At 46.1% G+C, this 19,012-nt stretch overlaps 1 protein-coding gene across 5 annotated transcripts in view; it reads left to right on the plus strand.

Annotated features, from left to right (window-relative positions):
* The window catches only part of MYH15 (myosin heavy chain 15), a 72,221-nt gene that overhangs the window by 49,258 nt on the left and 3,951 nt on the right, over nucleotides 1-19,012 (plus strand). For all 5 annotated transcript variants that reach the window (XM_080376164.1, XM_080376161.1, XM_080376162.1 and 2 more), the window contains 17 exons: nucleotides 471-647; nucleotides 1,167-1,312; nucleotides 1,901-1,991; nucleotides 2,981-3,370; nucleotides 4,347-4,473; nucleotides 5,592-5,710; nucleotides 6,176-6,372; nucleotides 7,378-7,727; nucleotides 8,248-8,372; nucleotides 10,678-10,793; nucleotides 12,730-12,922; nucleotides 13,634-13,837; nucleotides 14,547-14,672; nucleotides 16,121-16,291; nucleotides 16,801-16,905; nucleotides 17,963-18,058; nucleotides 18,575-18,712. In XM_080376164.1, the coding sequence (XP_080232290.1) occupies nucleotides 471-647; nucleotides 1,167-1,312; nucleotides 1,901-1,991; nucleotides 2,981-3,370; nucleotides 4,347-4,473; nucleotides 5,592-5,710; nucleotides 6,176-6,372; nucleotides 7,378-7,727; nucleotides 8,248-8,372; nucleotides 10,678-10,793; nucleotides 12,730-12,922; nucleotides 13,634-13,837; nucleotides 14,547-14,672; nucleotides 16,121-16,291; nucleotides 16,801-16,905; nucleotides 17,963-18,058; nucleotides 18,575-18,712 (2,871 nt within the window). The remainder of the gene's footprint in view (nucleotides 1-470; nucleotides 648-1,166; nucleotides 1,313-1,900; nucleotides 1,992-2,980; nucleotides 3,371-4,346; nucleotides 4,474-5,591; nucleotides 5,711-6,175; nucleotides 6,373-7,377; nucleotides 7,728-8,247; nucleotides 8,373-10,677; nucleotides 10,794-12,729; nucleotides 12,923-13,633; nucleotides 13,838-14,546; nucleotides 14,673-16,120; nucleotides 16,292-16,800; nucleotides 16,906-17,962; nucleotides 18,059-18,574; nucleotides 18,713-19,012) is intronic.

Consider the following 19,012-nt stretch of genomic DNA (forward strand, 5'->3'; position numbering starts at 1 on the left):
CTGTACATACAGTTATTTGACCTTGCGAGGGAAAAAGTGTTAACTCTGAGCCTAAGTTTCCCTTTTTCTGAACCGAGTTTTGCTACAGTTCAGCTAAAGAATTATGTCTAGTTCAGGCATTTTTAAGTAAAGAGGTTTTTGCTGTAACCATGAGTTCCTCCAGCTTTTCATCTTAAAACCCATAGATGTAAAGCTGGTCTCCTGCCAGAATCAGAAGCTCGAGTCTACCATGAGAGTGACACTGAAAAGAATTTAGTATATTTGAAAGTACTAAACCCACAATGAGAACTGGCACACGTTGGCTCCCTTGATGGCAATTTCACTCAAAAAGCCACAAGGGGCTGGGGGTCAGAGAGGTTCCCTTCCCTTCCACTGCCCTCCTGTGTATCAGTTCAGTATGGTTGTTCGGGCCAGGTGATGATGCTCCCTTTCTTCAGAGTCTTAGAAATACCTCTCCCTCTCTCACACAGGTCAAAAATCTGACAGAAGAAATGGCGACTCTTGATGAGAATATCAGCAAGCTTACCAAGGAGAAAAAGTCCTTGCAGGAAGCTCATCAGCAGGTTCTGGATGACCTGCAAGCAGAGGAGGACAAGGTCAACACACTGAGCAAAGCTAAAGTGAAACTGGAACAGCAAGTGGATGATGTAAGCTGGCTCTGCCTTCATGTCCCCCAGGCTTGTTTGTCCACCACTTAGAGCCTGAAATGAGTCTGAAATGTTGCAAAACCTTGAAGTGTATTCCCGTCCTTTTAGAAACGGTCGAGGGTTTAGAAATGCAGTCCTTGTACTGTCTGTAAAAGGTATAATCAGGAACGCTATAAAAACTCATCTGTGCAGTTCAGCCTTTGAAAGGAGTGCGATAACGAGGGAGAATCCACTCCGTTTGCTTTTGCCATTTATCTGGCATGAAGTCAAACAGAATTTTGCTAATAAGAGAACTGCAATGCTTGCAAAAATGTAAAGCATGGACAAACCCTTATGTTACATTTCTTTAGCCCATATGCCCACTGGCTGTGAGAAAACCAAACATGTAACAGGATGCTTGTACTTACGTACTTCTGGTTTGCAATGTGCTAGAGCTCAGCACAAAACTGCTCAGCGTACATCTGGCTGTTGCAAACCATCTGTGTTCAATGTATTTAATAAGTAACTTTGCTCCTAAAGCTCGAGGGCTCACTTGAACAAGAGAAGAAAGTGAGGATGGATCTAGAAAGGGCAAAACGCAAACTGGAAGGGGATTTGAAGCTGACCCAGGAAAGTGTAATGGACTTGGAGAATGATAAGCTGCAGATGGAAGAAAAGCTAAAAAAGTAAGAGTGATTCTGTTGTACAAAGTAAAGCGGCACAGTTATCTCTGTTATTTTGGTGCCTTCAAGTGTGTCATCCTGCTTTGATGGCAGCTAAAAGAAAATTCCATGGCGAGACAGTGTATAGCCAAGGAGGGAGGGAAAATCACTCTTCCTTGTGCACAGTAGAACATTAGAATTCATTATAGTTGCCAGCATTTAAAAAAAAAAAAAAAAAAGTTTTTTGTGTTTTTTGTTACTTAGAGGAGAAAGCTGGAGGAAGTCTCTAAAAAGTTGTTCATCATAACTAGCTATGATGGTATTGTTGAAAGACCTGACTCTGAAATATGTTTTTCCTTTGAGTCTGAAAAGAATGTCACTTTTGTATGACGTGAAGAACCAGAAATACTATTGCACAAATGCATGCAGAGTCTTGACTTGGAAACTGCTGCTCAGGAGGAGATGCGTTTTCATGCAATTCACAATACATGAGGATTGCTTTCATTTTTCAATACATTAGAAGTTTTATTGAACAATTCTTTTTAAATTACAAAAGTCAAACTTGAAGCTACAGGCAAAATGGTCACAGTAGGATTCTCCTTTCCGTGGCAGGAAAGAATTTGAAATGAGCCAGCTGAATTCCAAGATAGAAGATGAACAAGCTGTAGTGATGCAGCTGCAGAAGAAGATCAAGGAGCTTCAGGTCAGCTTGCTTCTTTCTCATGCATTTTAGGATTTTTTCTTTGTGCCTCACTGAAGGGCTTTGCAGAGAGTTTTCAGCTCTGCTTTGAGACCCGAAGCGTTGCAACTCTGTAACTTCCCAGACTGATCCCTTTTCCCCTCAGGATGCTCGCTCTATAGCGTTTCCTTCCCAGCAGCAGGACATATGACCACAGAATGCTGGTGATTTCAGGCTCTGGTGTTTTGCTTTAAGCAAAATACTTTTTTTTTTATTCAAGCAAATAATATTGTTTCAAAGCGTGGAGCTGTGGGTGGATGCTGGGGAGGAGTTCAGCAGTGATAAGCATGGATTTGAAATCTAGGGGAAGGGTGGGCTCAAATGCATGGGAAGTTTTCAACAGAAATGAAAAGGCCAAAGAAAGTCAGCACAGCTCAAACAAGATGTCTTGATCCAAAATAGCAGTTCTGCTTTTTTGTAAATAAAGAATGTTTGCGTAACCTGGATGTGGAGCATAGATTGGTCAAAATAACTGTTTCATAAAAAAGACTGGTCCCAACGAATATTTGTGCAATGCTACGCACTGCTGTATTTGAAACCCTGCCTTAACGCTCCTAGAGAGAAATTACTTCAGTCACAGAACTCTAAAAATGGGAACAAATTGTCCCTTTCAATGACAATTTGATGCTGCCACTCCTGCTGTCAAGTAACCTCTCTCATGGACTTCGGCCGAATGTCAAATACGTTGGTATAAGGTCAACACATTTGACCTAACTGTCTTGAACTAGAGCTTGTAGAGCAATCTACTGTGAGAAAAATGTGACTTATCATCCATACTCTAGCTCAAGATCTGATTTACTGACACAAATGGGCAAGTCCTTTAATTGCTGTGCTTCTACCTGTGTTGTAAAGTGCAGGCTGGAAGAGGGTTTAACAATTCGTAAAGTGCTTCATGGTCTTGTGATGGGAATCCTCATGAAGGTGAGCCAAAGGTGCTTGTGTCTCTTTGGTAGGCTCGTATAGAAGAACTGGAAGAGGAGCTGGAAGCAGAAAGAGCTGCTCGAGCCAAGGTGGAAAAGCAGAGATCAGATCTGGCCCGAGAGCTGGAGGAGCTGAGCGAGCGGCTTGAGGAGGCTGGGGGTGCCACGGCTGCCCAGCTGGAGATGAACAAGAAACGTGAGGCAGAGTTCCTGAAGCTGCGGCGGGACCTCGAGGAGGCCACGCTGCACTACGAAGCCACAGCCGCCACGCTGAGGAAGAAGCATGCAGACAGTGTGGCAGAGATGGGGGAGCAGCTGGACAACCTGCAGCGGGTCAAGCAGAAACTGGAAAAGGAGAAAAGTGAGCTGAAGATGGAAGTGGATGATCTGTCATCCAACATGGAGCAGATGGTCAAGGGAAAAGTAAGTGTCCTGAGGCTTCCCAAATCCCCAAAGGTCATGAGTAGCTAAGGCTGGGTGAAGGTCTCCCAGGACACCCGGTGGGGCTGGAGTGTTTTAGAAGGTCAGAGGGTGCCTAGGTGCACAGTGTCCCCCGCTTCCCCTGCTGGTGGTGTAACCCTTCTCACCTGGAGATGGGACAGCAATTAAGATGCCCTGTCTAAGACACATAGTCTAAAACACCCAGTCCCAGGCATGTTGTTTATGCATACATCTCAGAGCAAAAACTGTGTCCTTAAATCACGCTGGCCCAGGCTGGTGATGACTGGGGCGGTGCTGTCCAAGGCAGGGTATCTCCCACCCTAAGCAGAGTCCTCTCAGCCCCTGCCCTTGCTTCACAGTTTTGACCCACATTAGCAAGAAGCGCAAAGCAAACGCTTGCACGACCACCAACTGTATTTTTACTTCCTATGGCTGAGCTGGGGGGTTTGTTTCCTGGGTAGATAGTCTTGGTAGCTTTCAGAGCACTCTAAAGAGTTCTTTCAGTGCAAGCAAAGAGAAGAAATTTCAGTATTCTGAGAGTTAGAAAACTGCCATCAAACTCAATTTATGATAAGTGGCAATTAAAGCAGAATCAGTAGAGCAATTTTCATTGGAGGTGATTTTCCCATCTATCAGTTATGAGGAGGCGATGTCTGAACTTCTTAGGCATGTGATTGCTTCTGCAGTTCTGGCAGAGCCTTTTTACACACGTGCTGCCATGCAGAACGCAGTTCAGGGAAAACAGCTGGGGAAGGTGGTCTGATGGGGAGCCCCCCGGCCTGGGGATGCAGATACAGGGCTCCTGTTCCCTGCCCTGCTGCTGTGGTACTTGTGCCTTTGCTTTCTGCCATTTCTCTGAAAGATAAACAAAAAACCAGGTACGTTTGGATGGCTGGAGCTTCCAAACGGCTGCCTGGGGGCTACGGCTTGCTTTGCCTTTTCTCCTGATTCCCATTAGGCGAACGCAGAGAAACTCTGTCGCACTTACGAAGACCATCTGAATGAGACAAAAACGAAACTGGATGAAATGACTCGCCTCATGAATGACCTCACTACCCAGAAGACAAAGCTCCAGAGTGAGAACGGTATGTGCGTGTTCTGCCCGGACTGACCGTGTCCCAGTAATTCACCATGTGTGTGTCACCACCGCGTCCGTGTGCTGTATTGTGCAACGGCAGCTGCTCTGGAGGTGGCTGGATTAGGAGTGCTGAATGGGGCAGTAGCTTTGTGCCTGTCTTCAATATCTTTATAGCCTTGGTGGGGGGACCTTGCTGTGGACCAGATTTCAAAAAACTCGCTATAACCATATTTACCAGCACACTGTGATACCATCTCATGAGCGGAAATGGATGTGTTGGCTAGGTACCCAGTTTCAGGAACAAGGGCATGTGCACTTATCTTGCAGTGTCAGAGGGAAGATGAAGGAGCTGGAACACTGTCTGTGTAAATACCATCTGCCTCAGCATGACCTTGGGCGTTTGCATTCTAGAAGATGCTCACATCCAACCCAGAACACCACATCTCCTCTAAGTGCTCTCTTCCTTTTTAGCCAGAGCAGTACTATTCAATCTCTGCATCCTCATCAGATACCACTGTTCTGTGTGTTTACAAAGACATATTTTTCATGTCCTGTGTGTTTTCTAGTGAGTTCTGTGTTCTCTATAAGGCTGTTGTTTCCACCCCGCAGCAATGCCCTTGTGATAAATTACGTTTTCCTTATGTTTCCCTCTGCTCCATACGCTGGTGGTTGTGAAGTTCTCAGGGTGCTTTGCAATCTTCTGAAAAGAACTCTGTGGAAAAGCAATGTAAAGTAGTGAAAAAAAGTCTAAACATACCCAGCCACAACTGCATGTGAAAGTAAGCATCAATCTAGTCTGATCCACGAGCTGAACTAAAATTAATGAATCAAGGTATTTGCAGTATGAAAAAAAAAAAAAAAACCAACCAAAAAATCCACAAAAAAACCCCCAACCAAACCCCACGAAAAAAAAAATCCCAAACCAACCAACCAACCAAAAAACCTAAGGAAAATGATCCTGGTGAAGCATCTGATGGTTACAACATTGGACAAAGCTTTGCAAAAGGTCAGCACTGATAGCTCTTTTCCTCAGCAGAATGGGTCAGGTGGGACTTTGATTTTGGCTGGGACTTTGCCATTTCATCATCTTACAGGGGTTGGTTTTTTTGTTAAATCCTGTGGCAGGTGAATTTATAAGACAACTTGAAGAGAAGGAGTCACTGATAAGTCAGCTGTCCCGTGGGAAAACATCATTTACACAACAGATTGAAGAACTTAAGAGACAGCTGGAAGAGGAAACCAAGGTAATGCTTTGACTGTGTCCCACTCACTGAAATGGAATAAGGAAAACTGTTTATGTTCGTTTGTAGCCTGGATAAAAGCTAAAATGAGACGTAAGAGTGAGAATGCTTGCTGGTAATTGTACTGATATAAGTTCCAGCCCTTGACCGAGGCAAGTCACAAGAGAAGAGTTCAGGAAAATAATCATCATTCATAATTGTTAAATAAAACCTACCCAGTAGGATAGCCAAAATTTCACATCCTGCATTTTAAAAGGCTGGATGCTTCTCCAAAGGTCTTGATAGCCTCTCAGCGTGTCACCAGTTAGGGATGACTTCAAATACTCCTTACCTCACTTGACCTGGACTGTCAAGGTCAGAGGCAAAAAATGAGTAAAAGGCTTAAGCCTCCATTGGAATTCCTAGGGGCTGTTAGTTTGGTTTTGCTGTAGGTAACTCTGCAATGCTGTGACCTTTCTATCCCTGCAGTCCAAAAACGCCCTGGCTCATGCCCTGCAAGCGGCCAGGCATGACTGTGATCTCTTGCGGGAGCAGTATGAGGAGGAGCAGGAAGCCAAGGCAGAGCTGCAGCGGGCTCTCTCCAAGGGGAATGCTGAAGTGGCACAGTGGAGAACAAAGTATGAGACTGATGCCATTCAGAGAACCGAGGAGCTGGAAGATGCCAAGTGAGTGAGTTACTTGGGCTTCATCGTGCCCTTGGCTGGCAGGACTGTGCTCCCAGGACTTGTTGTAGCACTAAGGGAACAGGGCAACCTGGCTGGGAACATCCCTCTGGCTCATTGCTGTCATCTGTGGCTGTCCTGCTCATTTCATTGCTTGAGCAGGTCAAGGATTCTGCTGAGTCCTTGTCCATGGGGCAGTGGGTGTAGGTACTGGGGTAGGTACTAGATTAGGTTACCCTCCTTGGTTATCTGTCACGCTCACTTGCTTTGCCCCAGCCCAGTGCTATGTTCCCTCGGTCCTGACTTCCCTTCGCAGCAGGGAGGTGACGGCTGCCCTGGGAAGGTAGGGCAGAAAGTTGTGTTGGCTTGTGCTGTGCAGCCACTCCCAGTCTTGGACATGATGGAACAAGGTCTCTGAGCACCTCCTGCATCAGCCTCCACACATCTGATCTGCACCATCCTCACCCACCTCCACTATATTTTCTCTGCCTAGCACCTTCACATTCTTCTTTCCAGGACCTCCTTCCTTTCCAGGATCTCTCTTTGCCTTGACTCCCAGCCTCCTGTTTTCCCAGTCTAAACAGTCTATGAACAAAAGCCCAGGGCATGGCCAGCCTCCTGATTGGTGGTTCTGTCTCATATCTCTTAATTGCAGAACATGACACTTGCATTTAGACCAGGTCTTATCAAAACTTAAAACCAGCCTATACTGGTTACAGCTAACAAGTGGCAAGCTGCTGCTGGAGAGTTCAAAAGTTCAATTTCAAATATTCACACTCACGCACACATGCACAAAATTATCTGCCACATGTCAGCATTCATAATTCAAGCTGGTTTTTTGCCTGTCATAGACCCTTCTCTCTAGAGGCTTGATTTCTCCCTCTCTTTCCCTTGCCCCTCCAATTTTCCCTTCCAAAATTGATTTATTGAGATACTGCTTTGGTGTCAGTTTTTCTGGGTAACATGGCAATGTTATCAGTCATTTCACTGTCTCTTCCCACCTGATAGGAAGAAGCTTGCTGCTCGCCTACAAGAAGCTGAGGAAGCAATCGAAGCGGCTAATGCCAAGTGCTCTTCTCTGGAAAAGACAAAGCACAGGCTGCAGAACGAGCTGGAAGACATGATGATTGACCTGGAGAAGGCCAACTCGGCAGCTGCCTCCTTGGACAAGAAGCAGCGCGGGTTTGACAAGATCATCAGTGACTGGAAGCAGAAGTATGAAGAGTCACAGGCTGAGCTGGAGGCTTCCCAGAAGGAAGCCCGTGGACTCAGCACTGAGCTGTTCAAGCTGAAGAATGCCTACGAGGAGACGCTGGACCATCTGGAGACGTTGAAAAGGGAAAACAAGAACCTCCAAGGTAGGTTTTGTTCCAGCCCCGTTTCCAGTGCGAGACCAACACCAGTGGGCGGCTGGAGGGATGCAGGTGTCCCATAGCAGCGGTGGGGAAAGGTGTTTATCTCATCCTTGAGACCAGCTTTCCAATGTGTTTGGAGAGACTGACTGATGCTGGCAATGAAGGGTTTGCACATAGACAATTGGCGTGGCCAGTCTTGGAGGAGGAAGAAGAAGGATGACAGAGGTGCGGAGGATGAAGCCGGCACAGCCCCCGAGGCAGAGCACAGTGTTGCTAGCCTGCAGATCACAGATAAAAACTAAACCACTGTAACCACTTCAAAAAACATTTACAACAAAGTCTGTGCCTTCAAGTTGGTTGCGTAAAAATGTTGCTGTAATTGCAAGTCAGGCAGCGCTTGTGTGCAGACGAGCCCTTGAGGCAGGAGGCAGAGGCACCTGTCCTGTATTCACGCTCCACACACTGCAGCAGGTTCGGGATGCTCCAATCGCTAAATCCATCCATCCATCCTTTTTTGTTTCAGAGGAGATTTCTGACCTGACCAACCAGATCAGTGAAGGAAGCAAGAGCCTCCATGAGATAGAAAAAATCAAGAAACAGATTGAACAAGAGAAGTCAGAAGTTCAGCTGGCCCTGGAAGAAGCGGAGGTAAGGAAAGCAAGCTCAAAGGAAGAGGAAAGGGTGTCTTTGTCAGGATTTTCCTTCCTTTTTCATCCTCTCGGCAACACAGCCAACATGTCAGTTGGTAGCAGGTACGACCTCCCCGCACCCAGCTCCTCCGGCCTCGCTAGCCAGTGTTCTCCAGAGCAATGACTTTTGGAGAAGTCAACTCTAAGATCCTCAGTGGAGGCCCTTCCAAAGGATGTGCCTTGTAGTTTTTTGGGTTTTGTTGTTGGGGGAGTGTTTCCTTTTCAGGAGGCTCAGATCTTCTGCCCACCTCCTGAAAATCCACGCTCACTTCAGCACAGAATATTTCAGTCCTTCAGGAAACTGGAATTGCTGAGATCTATGGTCTTAGACTGTTTTATCAGATATTTCCAGCGTCCAGTTTCCACCAGGAAATTCACCATTTCCTATTTTTGAGAATAAGAAAAAAAACCCTCCTGATGACTTTAAATTTTATAAGGCCTCGGATACTGTGTTAGGTACTGCAGCCTGCTTTAAAAAAAAAATGGTAGCAGTCTTAGAAACCAAATGGAAACAGGCCATTTGGAAAATTTTGGGCTCCCAATAGGAATTTGGTAAAGACATTTAGCATCACCGCATTAATTTCTACAGTGACGAGTATGCAGGTACCCGGGAGAGATGCCTCATCCCAGTTTCTAGCAACAAGCCGCAACATGGAACCAGCCAACTGGAAATCTTGGTTATTCACTTAAAGGGCTCGGTTGTCAGGTTGTTTTTTTTAAAGTTTAGTGCACTGCAAAGCTGAGAAGGGCTGTTGGTGTTGCTGGCTGGAAGCCACACGGCACACAGCAAGGGACTTTTAGTGAAGGCTGCATTTCTTTTGAATTGTACCCTAAATAATATCTGCTGAAATGAACGTCACCCAGTGAGAAGGACCCGTTAATACCTTAAATGCTGTGCTACTTCTTTTGTCTGTTACAGGACGCTTTATACTTTGCAGGGATTTCACAGCCAAACAAACAGGTGGCGTGAGCAGAGCAGAGGAAAGCGCATGCCTTTCTTCTGCAGCTCTGAGATGTGGAGAGTGATTATATGCTCTGCCAATAAACTTCTCTGGCTAGAGAGAATATATCGGTTGAGGGATCTAAGGGGCACGCTTTACTTTCCTGGACTGTGTGGAATGGCTTCCTAGAGCTCAGTGGTATGAGGAACTGATGAAAGTAAAGTGGTGATATATCTTAATTGTGGAAGAAATGGTTTAATGCAGATTTTCTCCCTTCCCTGTGAATCTGGGGCTCTGGCAGTCACCAGTGGTGGCACGGTACTTCTGTGTACTGCTCCCATTAATCCATTGTGGCTCCTTGGCATGGTGCATGCCTTCGACTGACCTGTAGCTGCTGCTTGATGGCTGGAGGTTAGCAAGGGTTTTGTACAGCTCTGCCTTCAGAACCTCCACCCTGTTTCCATCATCTCTCAAGAGAGGCACAGCTAAGCCTGTGCGACTCTACCCTTCAGGCAGCACTTCCGAAATACATGATGTTCGGTTCTGTGCTTTCCTTCCCTGTTGGATGTGAGCAGCAAGGAGACAGAATGCTACTGAGCCTGGTTCTGGCAAGACCTGGAAGTCAGAGGCCCTGTGATTTTGCCATGGACTGTCATCAGCTTAGTTCTTGACTTCCATATATGAGAGGAGTGTAGGAATAAAGACAGATCTCCCTTGTTTCATAGGCTTGTCTTCATGCTAATTGGAAAGAGCAGACAGAGTATTTTTGCATTCTGTCATGTAGAGCCGATGTCTCCTATTTCTGCCCTTGAAGTCATATTGCCTAATAAGATTGTATAATTGGGAGGCTTTCAACACTTCATGGTTTGGGAAGATCTTTGTGAGCTGAGAGATGTTTGGACCCCTTCACCCTCCCAACAACTCTCTTGTTTTAGCTTCTGTGTATCCCTTACAAGCCTGTGAATTGCTGGAGGTATCTGTACAGGGGTGCGCAGCGGGGGATGTCCATTGATATCAGAACCATGCAGGCAGGGCCTAAGGTTTTGATAATTTTTTTTGTAACCCCTGGACTCTTTGACCATTTCTCCTCTGAGGAGCTTGCTGCTCAGTTTTCCAACTGCCAAGTTGCATTAGAAGGCAAATAAATGCCTTGTTTTGCAATGTAAGCTGCTCGTGTCCTTGCTTGGAGAGAGAGGGAAGGAGGGAATATTGCTGTTGGGGACGGGAGGTGTGAGCGGATCATCTCTGTGCAGCAGTTTGTGATCTGGGGGCGGGGGGGGAAGCAACTCCTGGCCCGCAAGCTCTTAGTGTTTTCTATTTCAGGGAGCTTTGGAGCATGAAGAAAGTAAGACCCTCCGTTTCCAGCTTGAACTTTCTCAGCTTAAAGCCGACTTTGAAAGGAAACTGACAGAAAAGGAGGAAGAAATGGAAAACATAAGGTACTGTGCAGGAAGCGGCATGTTTCTTAAGGGGAAGGTCTCAAAAGACCAGAAGTGTTCTCAAGGCCCAAGCCAGTCAAATGCCCCTCAGGTAGTTCACGTACCATCCGTACCAGAAGCCATGACACCTCTGACTATTTGCCAAGGGGCAGTTTTTCTTAGTGCCATTTTTTAGTTCAGATTTTCCTGCCAGGTCAGTCTCTGCTGGCACACACATAAGCCCCCCCCACGTACCCCATAGCTGTAACACAACTGACTGGCACGACCGCGGTTGCAGCAGCCCGAGGGCTTTGCAGCATGGAGACAAGTAGGCCTAGAGAGCTGCCTTCATGTCCTCTGGGGTGGCTGCCTCCCAGGGAGAATCACGGGCAAAATCGGCAGGACTGCCTCAGTGCCGCTCCAGCCTGTGTTGTCTGGAGGCACTCAGTGAATTGGCGCAGCTGTAGCCACGCGCTGCGGTGAGCAGCCTGCCGACTGCGGGCACCGGCTGCGTGAGCGGGAGCCGCGGCGTTACGGGAAGTCTGACTAGAAAGGGAGGGGAGCTTGCAGGTGGAAGGGATGAACAGGGAAAATGGAAAGCAATTAGATGGGAGGAGGAGGATGTCTTTTGCCTCTCCCTCCCACCCAGCACAAATGCTAGTCTGAGGAGTTATGCTCTTAAAATTACGCAATGCTGGGCAGATGTTCAGCAACGTGTGCGTGCAGTCCTTCAGAAAACCCTGGCCTTGACTTAGTCAGCGTTGCAATACTATCAGCCCAAGAACCACGTCATTGTTTGTTGGGAGGCTAAAGGGTAAGGAAGGGGAAGTCCAAGGCCCACCCTTGGGGAGATAGAAGAATAAACATGTTAATTGTTTCAAAACCATGAATGTTTTGGCCCTTTCAGACGCTACCTTCTAATGCCCTGCCGATGCCTGGATTGCAGAGATCTCTGGGCAAGCTGTGCTCATCAGTGCTTTCTGCCTTGGCTTCGTTAGTGTGTTTTGCTGCCGAGCCGTTCAGTGGCCAGGCTGTGGTGCTCCCTGCCCGTCTGGGGCACAGTTCAGTACCTGCTGAAGCAATAAGGCCCTCAAGGTTTTCCTTGTTGACTCGGTGATTTCCCAGAACTCTGACACTCTCAGCAAAACCTGGCCAGCAGTGAGATAAATGTTTCCCTGTATGAGTCATGTGCTGTGCTTTGAGTCACCTCCTAGTTGTAAAAGAGCAAAACTTTCATTACAGGACTTGACGGCTGTAGAGTCAAGGAAATTAAGCACATATCTGTATCTGTGTGCTGTCCTTAAATGGGCATAAAGCTGCCTTTCACAGAGGGACCAGGCTGGTCTCATCTGACTTTAGATGTCTGTAACACAGATTTCTATCCCCGAATTACTGCCCTTATAATTAGCATAAGAAATGTTTCTCAGCATTCACTTTGATACGATAACTTGTAGCTTACACATGCCATTTACTATAAAGAGCACCAAGAGTAATTAATGAGCTTAGATTGTAGCTGCCTACCTTCAGCTTTATTAATCCCCTCCACTAATGCCTTTATAAAAAGGAAGAGATGTAAAACATCCCTGTAAACAATTCCGTAAACATCTTCGTAAGTGACTGCTAGGCTTGACGTGCTTCTTGTTAGGTTCGAGCCTGTCCTTGATTGAGTTTACAAGAGATCTGGGAGAACTCCTTCCTTTGATACTGCCAAAGGGAACTTGGGAGAAGGACGCTACAAGTGCTTACAGATCATGGAGCAGGAGGTAGCTGAAGGTGTGAAGCACACCAGCCAGCTAGATGACAGTGAGACACTAGAATCCTGTGCTATGTATGTCATTCAGAAATACACTATTTCTGGAAATGAGACACTTCCCAAATGTGAAGTGCTGTTGCATATGGTTCTACATTCCTGTGCCGAGGGGGAAATTACTCCATTTGCCCTTCATGTCCTTCTCAGGAGAAACCAGCAACGTGCCATAGATTCACTGCAGTCCACCCTCGATTCTGAAGCCCGGAGCAGAAATGAGGCCATCCGGCTCAAGAAGAAGATGGAAGGGGACCTCAACGAGATGGAAATCCAGCTCAGCCATGCTAACAGGCACGCTGCAGAAGCAACAAAGTCAGCACGTGTCTTGCAGACACAGATAAAGGTACTTTGAGAACTGCCAGTCCCAAGCACCCAAGGGTAGGTGCGGGCCAGGTTTCATTAGCACAGAGCAAAACAGCGGTGGGGATGGTAATTAAGAGAGAAGCTGCTCCCAAGGATGTGCAGGGAAAGCCCTTAGCGAGCATGTCTGGCGTAAGAGGATACTGAAATATGGATTTCTTCCAAGATTTGCATACAAGCTGGATGAGATCCAGGCATAAACCCCTTGCTGGCTACAGCCTTGCGCGGGGGCACAAAGCAGGAGGAACCAAAGATCTGTGATTTCGTGCTGAGCTTGCAAGTCCTGTAAAAGCGGAGAGCAAGTCAGCTAGCTGGAGTGCAGGGAGCGTGTGTATATTCACCATTGTTGTCTGCTTCAACACCTGTAATAGCTTAAAAAAGGAGGAAAAAAAAGTGCTTTGCTAAGACACCTCTTCAGCCATCACCTCTCCCACACCTGAGCAGCGAGCCCTGCCTCAGCAGAACCATGAGCTCTGGCAGTTTTAAACACAGCATTTTTCCCCCATTGCATGACACACCACAGAAGCTATTCAGCTTGCAGTGTGGTGGAAGGCTTTCTCCAATAAAGAAGCACTGAGATTCTTGAGGTGGGCCCCATGCAATGCCTGCAGTCCAGGGTCCTCTGATGTAAGCGTTGAAATGGCTTGAAATGGACCTGCACTGGTAAAAACCCCAACCCCCTGTTTTGTTACAGGAGCTTCAGGTGCAGCTGGATGACTCTGGACACGTGAATGAAGACCTGAAGGAGCAGCTGGCCGTCTCCGACAGGAGAAACAACCTTCTCCAGTCAGAGCTGGATGAGCTGAGGGCTTTGCTGGACCAAACCGAGCGGGCGAGGAAGCTGGCAGAGCATGAACTGCTGGAGGCCACTGAACGTGTGAACCTGCTCCACACCCAGGTTGGCTTTTCCCGTGCTCTCTCCCTCACCGGGCTGAACTGAGCCTTGTCTGTAAGCACAGACACTGCTTGGCCATGGCTGCTGTTAGCCACATACACCTTGCCCTCCTTCAGGTGACGAAATGAGGGAAAGGGACTTGAGTCACTCCCTCGATACACCACCTCACTCCCTTCAGGTTAACTGGAACTGGTGATTCAGCCAACTGCTTTAAACGCTTTCCCAAAAAAACGGTGATGGAAGATAACAAGAGTAAATTCCTCCACGCTATAAAACCAGTTTCCTGCTGTAGATAAGCGGTGCCTGGGATGGGGAGGTGTTTCTGTGGAGAAGCGATGCAGGGGCTGGGCCTGTGCGTGGGGCTTGCTTTAGTCACCTCATTGACGAACTCATCATGGATCAGTCTTTTTCTGATGCATTATTCATTCTTCCATTTCAGCTTATTGCTTACTATTTTAAATTACCATTCAAAACCTGAATATTTACACCTTTGAGAGTATTTTTAATATTTTCTCAGTCTGAAACTACTTACGCTAGTCAAGGCCAGCCCTTACCACGTCCCTGGGTCTCCCTTCCCAAATACTGCTCTGTGTAATCCAGGAGCTGCACAAATCAGTAAGCCTTGGACTGTTGTGGTATTTAGAGGAGTCATGTCTCTAATCATCACTTTTCCTCCTTTTCCGCTGTTCCTTTGGGGAAAACTTAATAAAAGAACACAAGCCTGATCAATCAAAAGAAGAAGCTGGAGGGTGACATTTCCCAGATGCAGAATGAAGTGGAGGAATCAATCCAGGAGTGCCGGAATGCAGAGGAAAAAGCCAAGAAAGCAATCACAGATGTAAGTAGGCTGGTTCCTTGCTCACTTCTTTTCAGTACCGCAACGTCTCAAGACAGCCAAGAAAGTATTTCCCAGGTGACCATTTCTGTGCTTGTTACAAAGCTCACACAGCCAAAGCACTCCACAGTTATCTGGAGGTAACTGATGAAAGAAACTACAAAATAAAACCGGCTCTAGAGGTAAAAAGCAAGGAAAGACTTTTTTCCTGATTTTTAGGTTTTGTTGTTCTGTTGGGGTATTTTGCCCCGAGACTGCAGTTTCCACTGACCCTCAAAGTCTCAGGTCACGTCACCCTTGAATCAGGTAAATCATTCACTTGGATAGGCTAAACCAGTTCAGACTGAACTAGCACTAACTGGTCTCCCAGTGCACGGAGAGTCTGATGTGAGAAACACAGTTACTGAATCCCAAACAAGGTACTCCAGAACCAGGTGTCTCTTGGAAAAACATGAGGCCTAAGACCCCAGGAGGGGAGACAGAGTGCATCCCCCCTCTAAGGAAGACATAATTTGGGCAAGTATCGTTTCATTTCCCACAGACCTGGAGAAATCCATATCTTGACTTATAGAGATATATATATATATATATCTCAGTTCAGCTGATGTACCACATCATACCGATAGATACAATGAAAGCTAGAACTGGAGGTTTCTGTGAGTTCTGTGTGTCTGGAGAGCCTGGACAAAGCCAGTCCTGTACCATGGTCTTTACTGCTTCGCAGCTGACAGCACTATTTCTGCTGCCAGAGAGGAGAATGCTGATTGTCCTTGATTCCGCTCCAGCCTGGATTGCAGTGCCTGCTGTCTTCTGATGACTGCTCAGTGATGGGTACAAAAATCTGTAAATGGCTCTTGGTGGCAGGCACAAGCATTAAAAGGATGAGCTAATTGGCACCCTTGTTACCTGTCTTACAGAACGGCCAGGGACTATGTAAGATGTTGAGGTTGAGCTTTCCATCCCAGCACAGGCTGCAGAAACCGCTCTGCTGTTCCACCGCTCAGGCAGCCCTCGTCTGCGGCTGTGCAGGGAAATTGGTGTGCCAGCTGTTTTAAGCTACCACCTTTCTAGAGCTCCAAACACCAAGATTAGATTTTAGATAAGTTCTACACAAAATGTTTGTAGTAAGTGGCACGGGCTTACTTGAAGGCATTATAAATCAGGAAATTATATAGCACAGATACTAAAAAAAAAAAAAAAATAAGGAGAGGAGAGGGGGAAATCTTAAATCACAGGTTAGAACAGAGAGGGGGGAAAAAGGCCTCCAAGGTTATTCTGTCCTTGGGTTTTCTCTGTCCAGGCAAGATTTGCACACACAAGATACTCTCTGGAGCTTTGGGTACAGTGAATGATCCAAATAGGGGGTAATCCGAGATCGATCTTCTGCCACTTCTTCTGAGACATAATCTAAGAGCATAAGAGAGCTGCTGTAAAACGTGGCTGTTTTTCAGGCAGCAATGATGGCGGAGGAGCTTAAAAAGGAGCAGGATACTAGTGCTCACTTAGAGAGAATGAAGAAGAACATGGAGCAAACCATTAAAGACCTCCAGAAGCGACTGGATGAAGCAGAACAAATAGCCCTGAAAGGTGGCAAGAAACAGATCCAGAAACTGGAGTCCAGGGTAAGTTTGGGATCCAACTTCGGACCAATGTCTCCTGCTTACAGAACAGGGACCAGGCAGGTACCCTCGGGCTGCCTGATAAGCTCATAGAGGCCAGTAAGGGATACCAGGAACACTTTCCCCTCTTTCACAAAATGCAGGGGAGCAGTTCCTGGAGGCATGCTTCCTCTTCATCATCCAGCTACAATGAGCTGTTGTAGCACAGGAAATGACAAAGCCCTTGATAAAAAAAAAAAAAAAGAACCACGGCATCTAAGCCCAGCAAAAACCTTTCCAATGTTTGCTTCGGTTAAACATTTTTGGTCTTCGTATACATCTACACCTGTTTCTGCTGGTGCAATTTAAACACATTATGAAAAAGCAGAATGGAAAGTGATATTTTGATCTGTTCCTGAAATTTGACTCCACGGAGGTGCTGAGAAAATTAGCATTTCTTGAACTGTGAACTGAATTATCTGCCGCTTTATATATATGTAGCATAATGGCAAGGGGTCTTCCTTTTTTTGCAGGTTCGTGAGCTGGAGAATGAACTTGAGACTGAACTCCGTCGCAATTCAGATGCCCAAAAAGGAGCCCGTAAATTTGAGAGGCGGATAAAAGAGCTGACTTACCAGGTATGCTGAGGCCTGCAGTAACCGGCAGGTCACTGGAAAGAAATGTGTTCTCCCAGTGTCCTAAGTTACTTCAGCGTTTCAGTGAAGGATGAAAGATGGCATTACCCGGAGCTTTCCAACTGTAGAAAGCTTTAGGGACATGAGGAACATCTCCCTAGGGCTACCATCGTCTTGCCTGATTCATGGTGACTGATGTTTGAAAGCCTCTGTTGCTGGGAGTTGGACAGTTTTAGCACAGTATTAATATGGAGCAGGCTTAGATGACTACTCACACTGCAGGTGAAGAAAGAGCCCAGCTGTCTCTTAGCTGTGCTGGTTGCTAAAAAGAGCCAGAAGGATCCAGCTGACTCCAACGCATCACTCAGTGGAGGGTTGGCCGGTCCCAGGGCTCTGACACCCATTGCTGAGCAGCAAGGTCCAGGCTCCAGCCCCCCGCAGGTTTGCTAGCAGCGGCTGCTTTTAGCCTTTCAGAAAAGGTCTTCAGCACAGAACACTGATCCTTTTGCTTTCAACAGCATTCTTAAGCAGCTAATCCCATCCATCTGCTTTAGGAGATTATTTAGCCTCCTACCTGCTGTTTTACTTTGTCTTTTGGATGCAGAGGCTGAAGGTTGTTTCCTTAGAATACAGTGTGTGGGCAGAATTAGCTGGTCCTTCTGCTTGTGGAGTGTGACAACTTAAACCTGGCTCCTTTTACCAAAAATGCCTCCAAACCAGACTTTAAAATATGCAAATTACATATTTTTAGGTCTGCCCATGCATGTTTCACTAAATAATGACAAGAATGCGCCTCACCCCTACATGAGGAACTCTGTATGTTTCTGTACACCCTTGAAAGTGTGTGCATATATATATATATGTGTGTTTATAGGTATCTATATTTACATACATATAAATGGGGAGGGTAGTCTCTTTTAATTCTCAACTTCCAGGCTTTCAATCAACCTATAGAAATTTTACTCATCTATACATGGGACGATCACAATATGGCTCATTTTTAGTTTGAACTATTAGGTCTTTTTGCACTATCAACCCAATTAATGTTGTTCTGATGCAGTCGGAGGAAGATAAGAAGAACCTGGCCAGGATGCAGGATCTGATTGACAAACTACAATTAAAAGTGAAGAGCTACAAGCACCAAGCAGAGGAAGCTGTAAGTAATTACTTGAGCCTTTTTACCTTTGAGAAACGTATTGTTCTAAACCCACAATCTTTAATCCATAGAAGCTTTTAGTACAAATACACCTCTTGGGCGTATTAATATTTGTATTTATATACATATAAACCCTGTATGTATAAGTTTATCAATAATATATATAAAATATGGAGCATATGTGTCGATTATGTTGATTATACAGAGAAGGTATTCAGTTTTATCTTAAGACTGCAGTATAATTTGCAAGGGAATGGGGGAAAGGGAAGGAACAGGAAAGGCTTTTTTCCTCCTAGTCCCTCTGAAGGCATGTCAAGAGCCTCCCAGTTCGCTTAACATGGAGAGTGCCACTGGAAAGATCAACCCTATAAAACAACGATCTCAGCTCTCCAGGAGACAAGTGGTTCCCCTACCGCAGTTACCTAGTCACACTGCGCACTTGCCATCCCCCTTGAAAGGGAAAGCTTTGCTTCACATGGACAGCAGGAAATCAGCTGCACTGTTTTCTCTCACCAGGAAGCTCAAGCCAATCTGTACCTTTCGAAGTACAGAAAACAGCAACATGATCTGGATGATGCTGAAGAAAGGGCTGAAATAGCTGAATCTCAAGTTAATAAGCTGAGGAGCAAGTCAAGAGATATTGGCATGAAAAAGGTACGGTTATACCGCATGGGGTAAATGTGACTGTTCAATACCCAGCAGTGGATGCTCTGTATGCAGGAAGGTCTGTAACATCTCTTAAAGTAGCATGGACAAGAACCAATTCTTGTTTACTACATTTTTTATTTTCAGTCTATCCTATATTTTAACATTAAGGTAAGCCTTTCGGACAGCAGTGTGATGCTTAGGCAGAATGGATTCTCTGTCTTCTTGATGTTGTCACTTAACCTCTGTGCTCAGCAGCCAGAATTTTCCAGAACTGGTGATTTTGGGTGTTTCTTTGTAAGGGGTAAT

This window comes from Falco punctatus (genome assembly GCF_963210335.1).
Source record: "Falco punctatus genome assembly, chromosome: 2".
NCBI lineage: Eukaryota > Metazoa > Chordata > Aves > Falconiformes > Falconidae > Falco > Falco punctatus.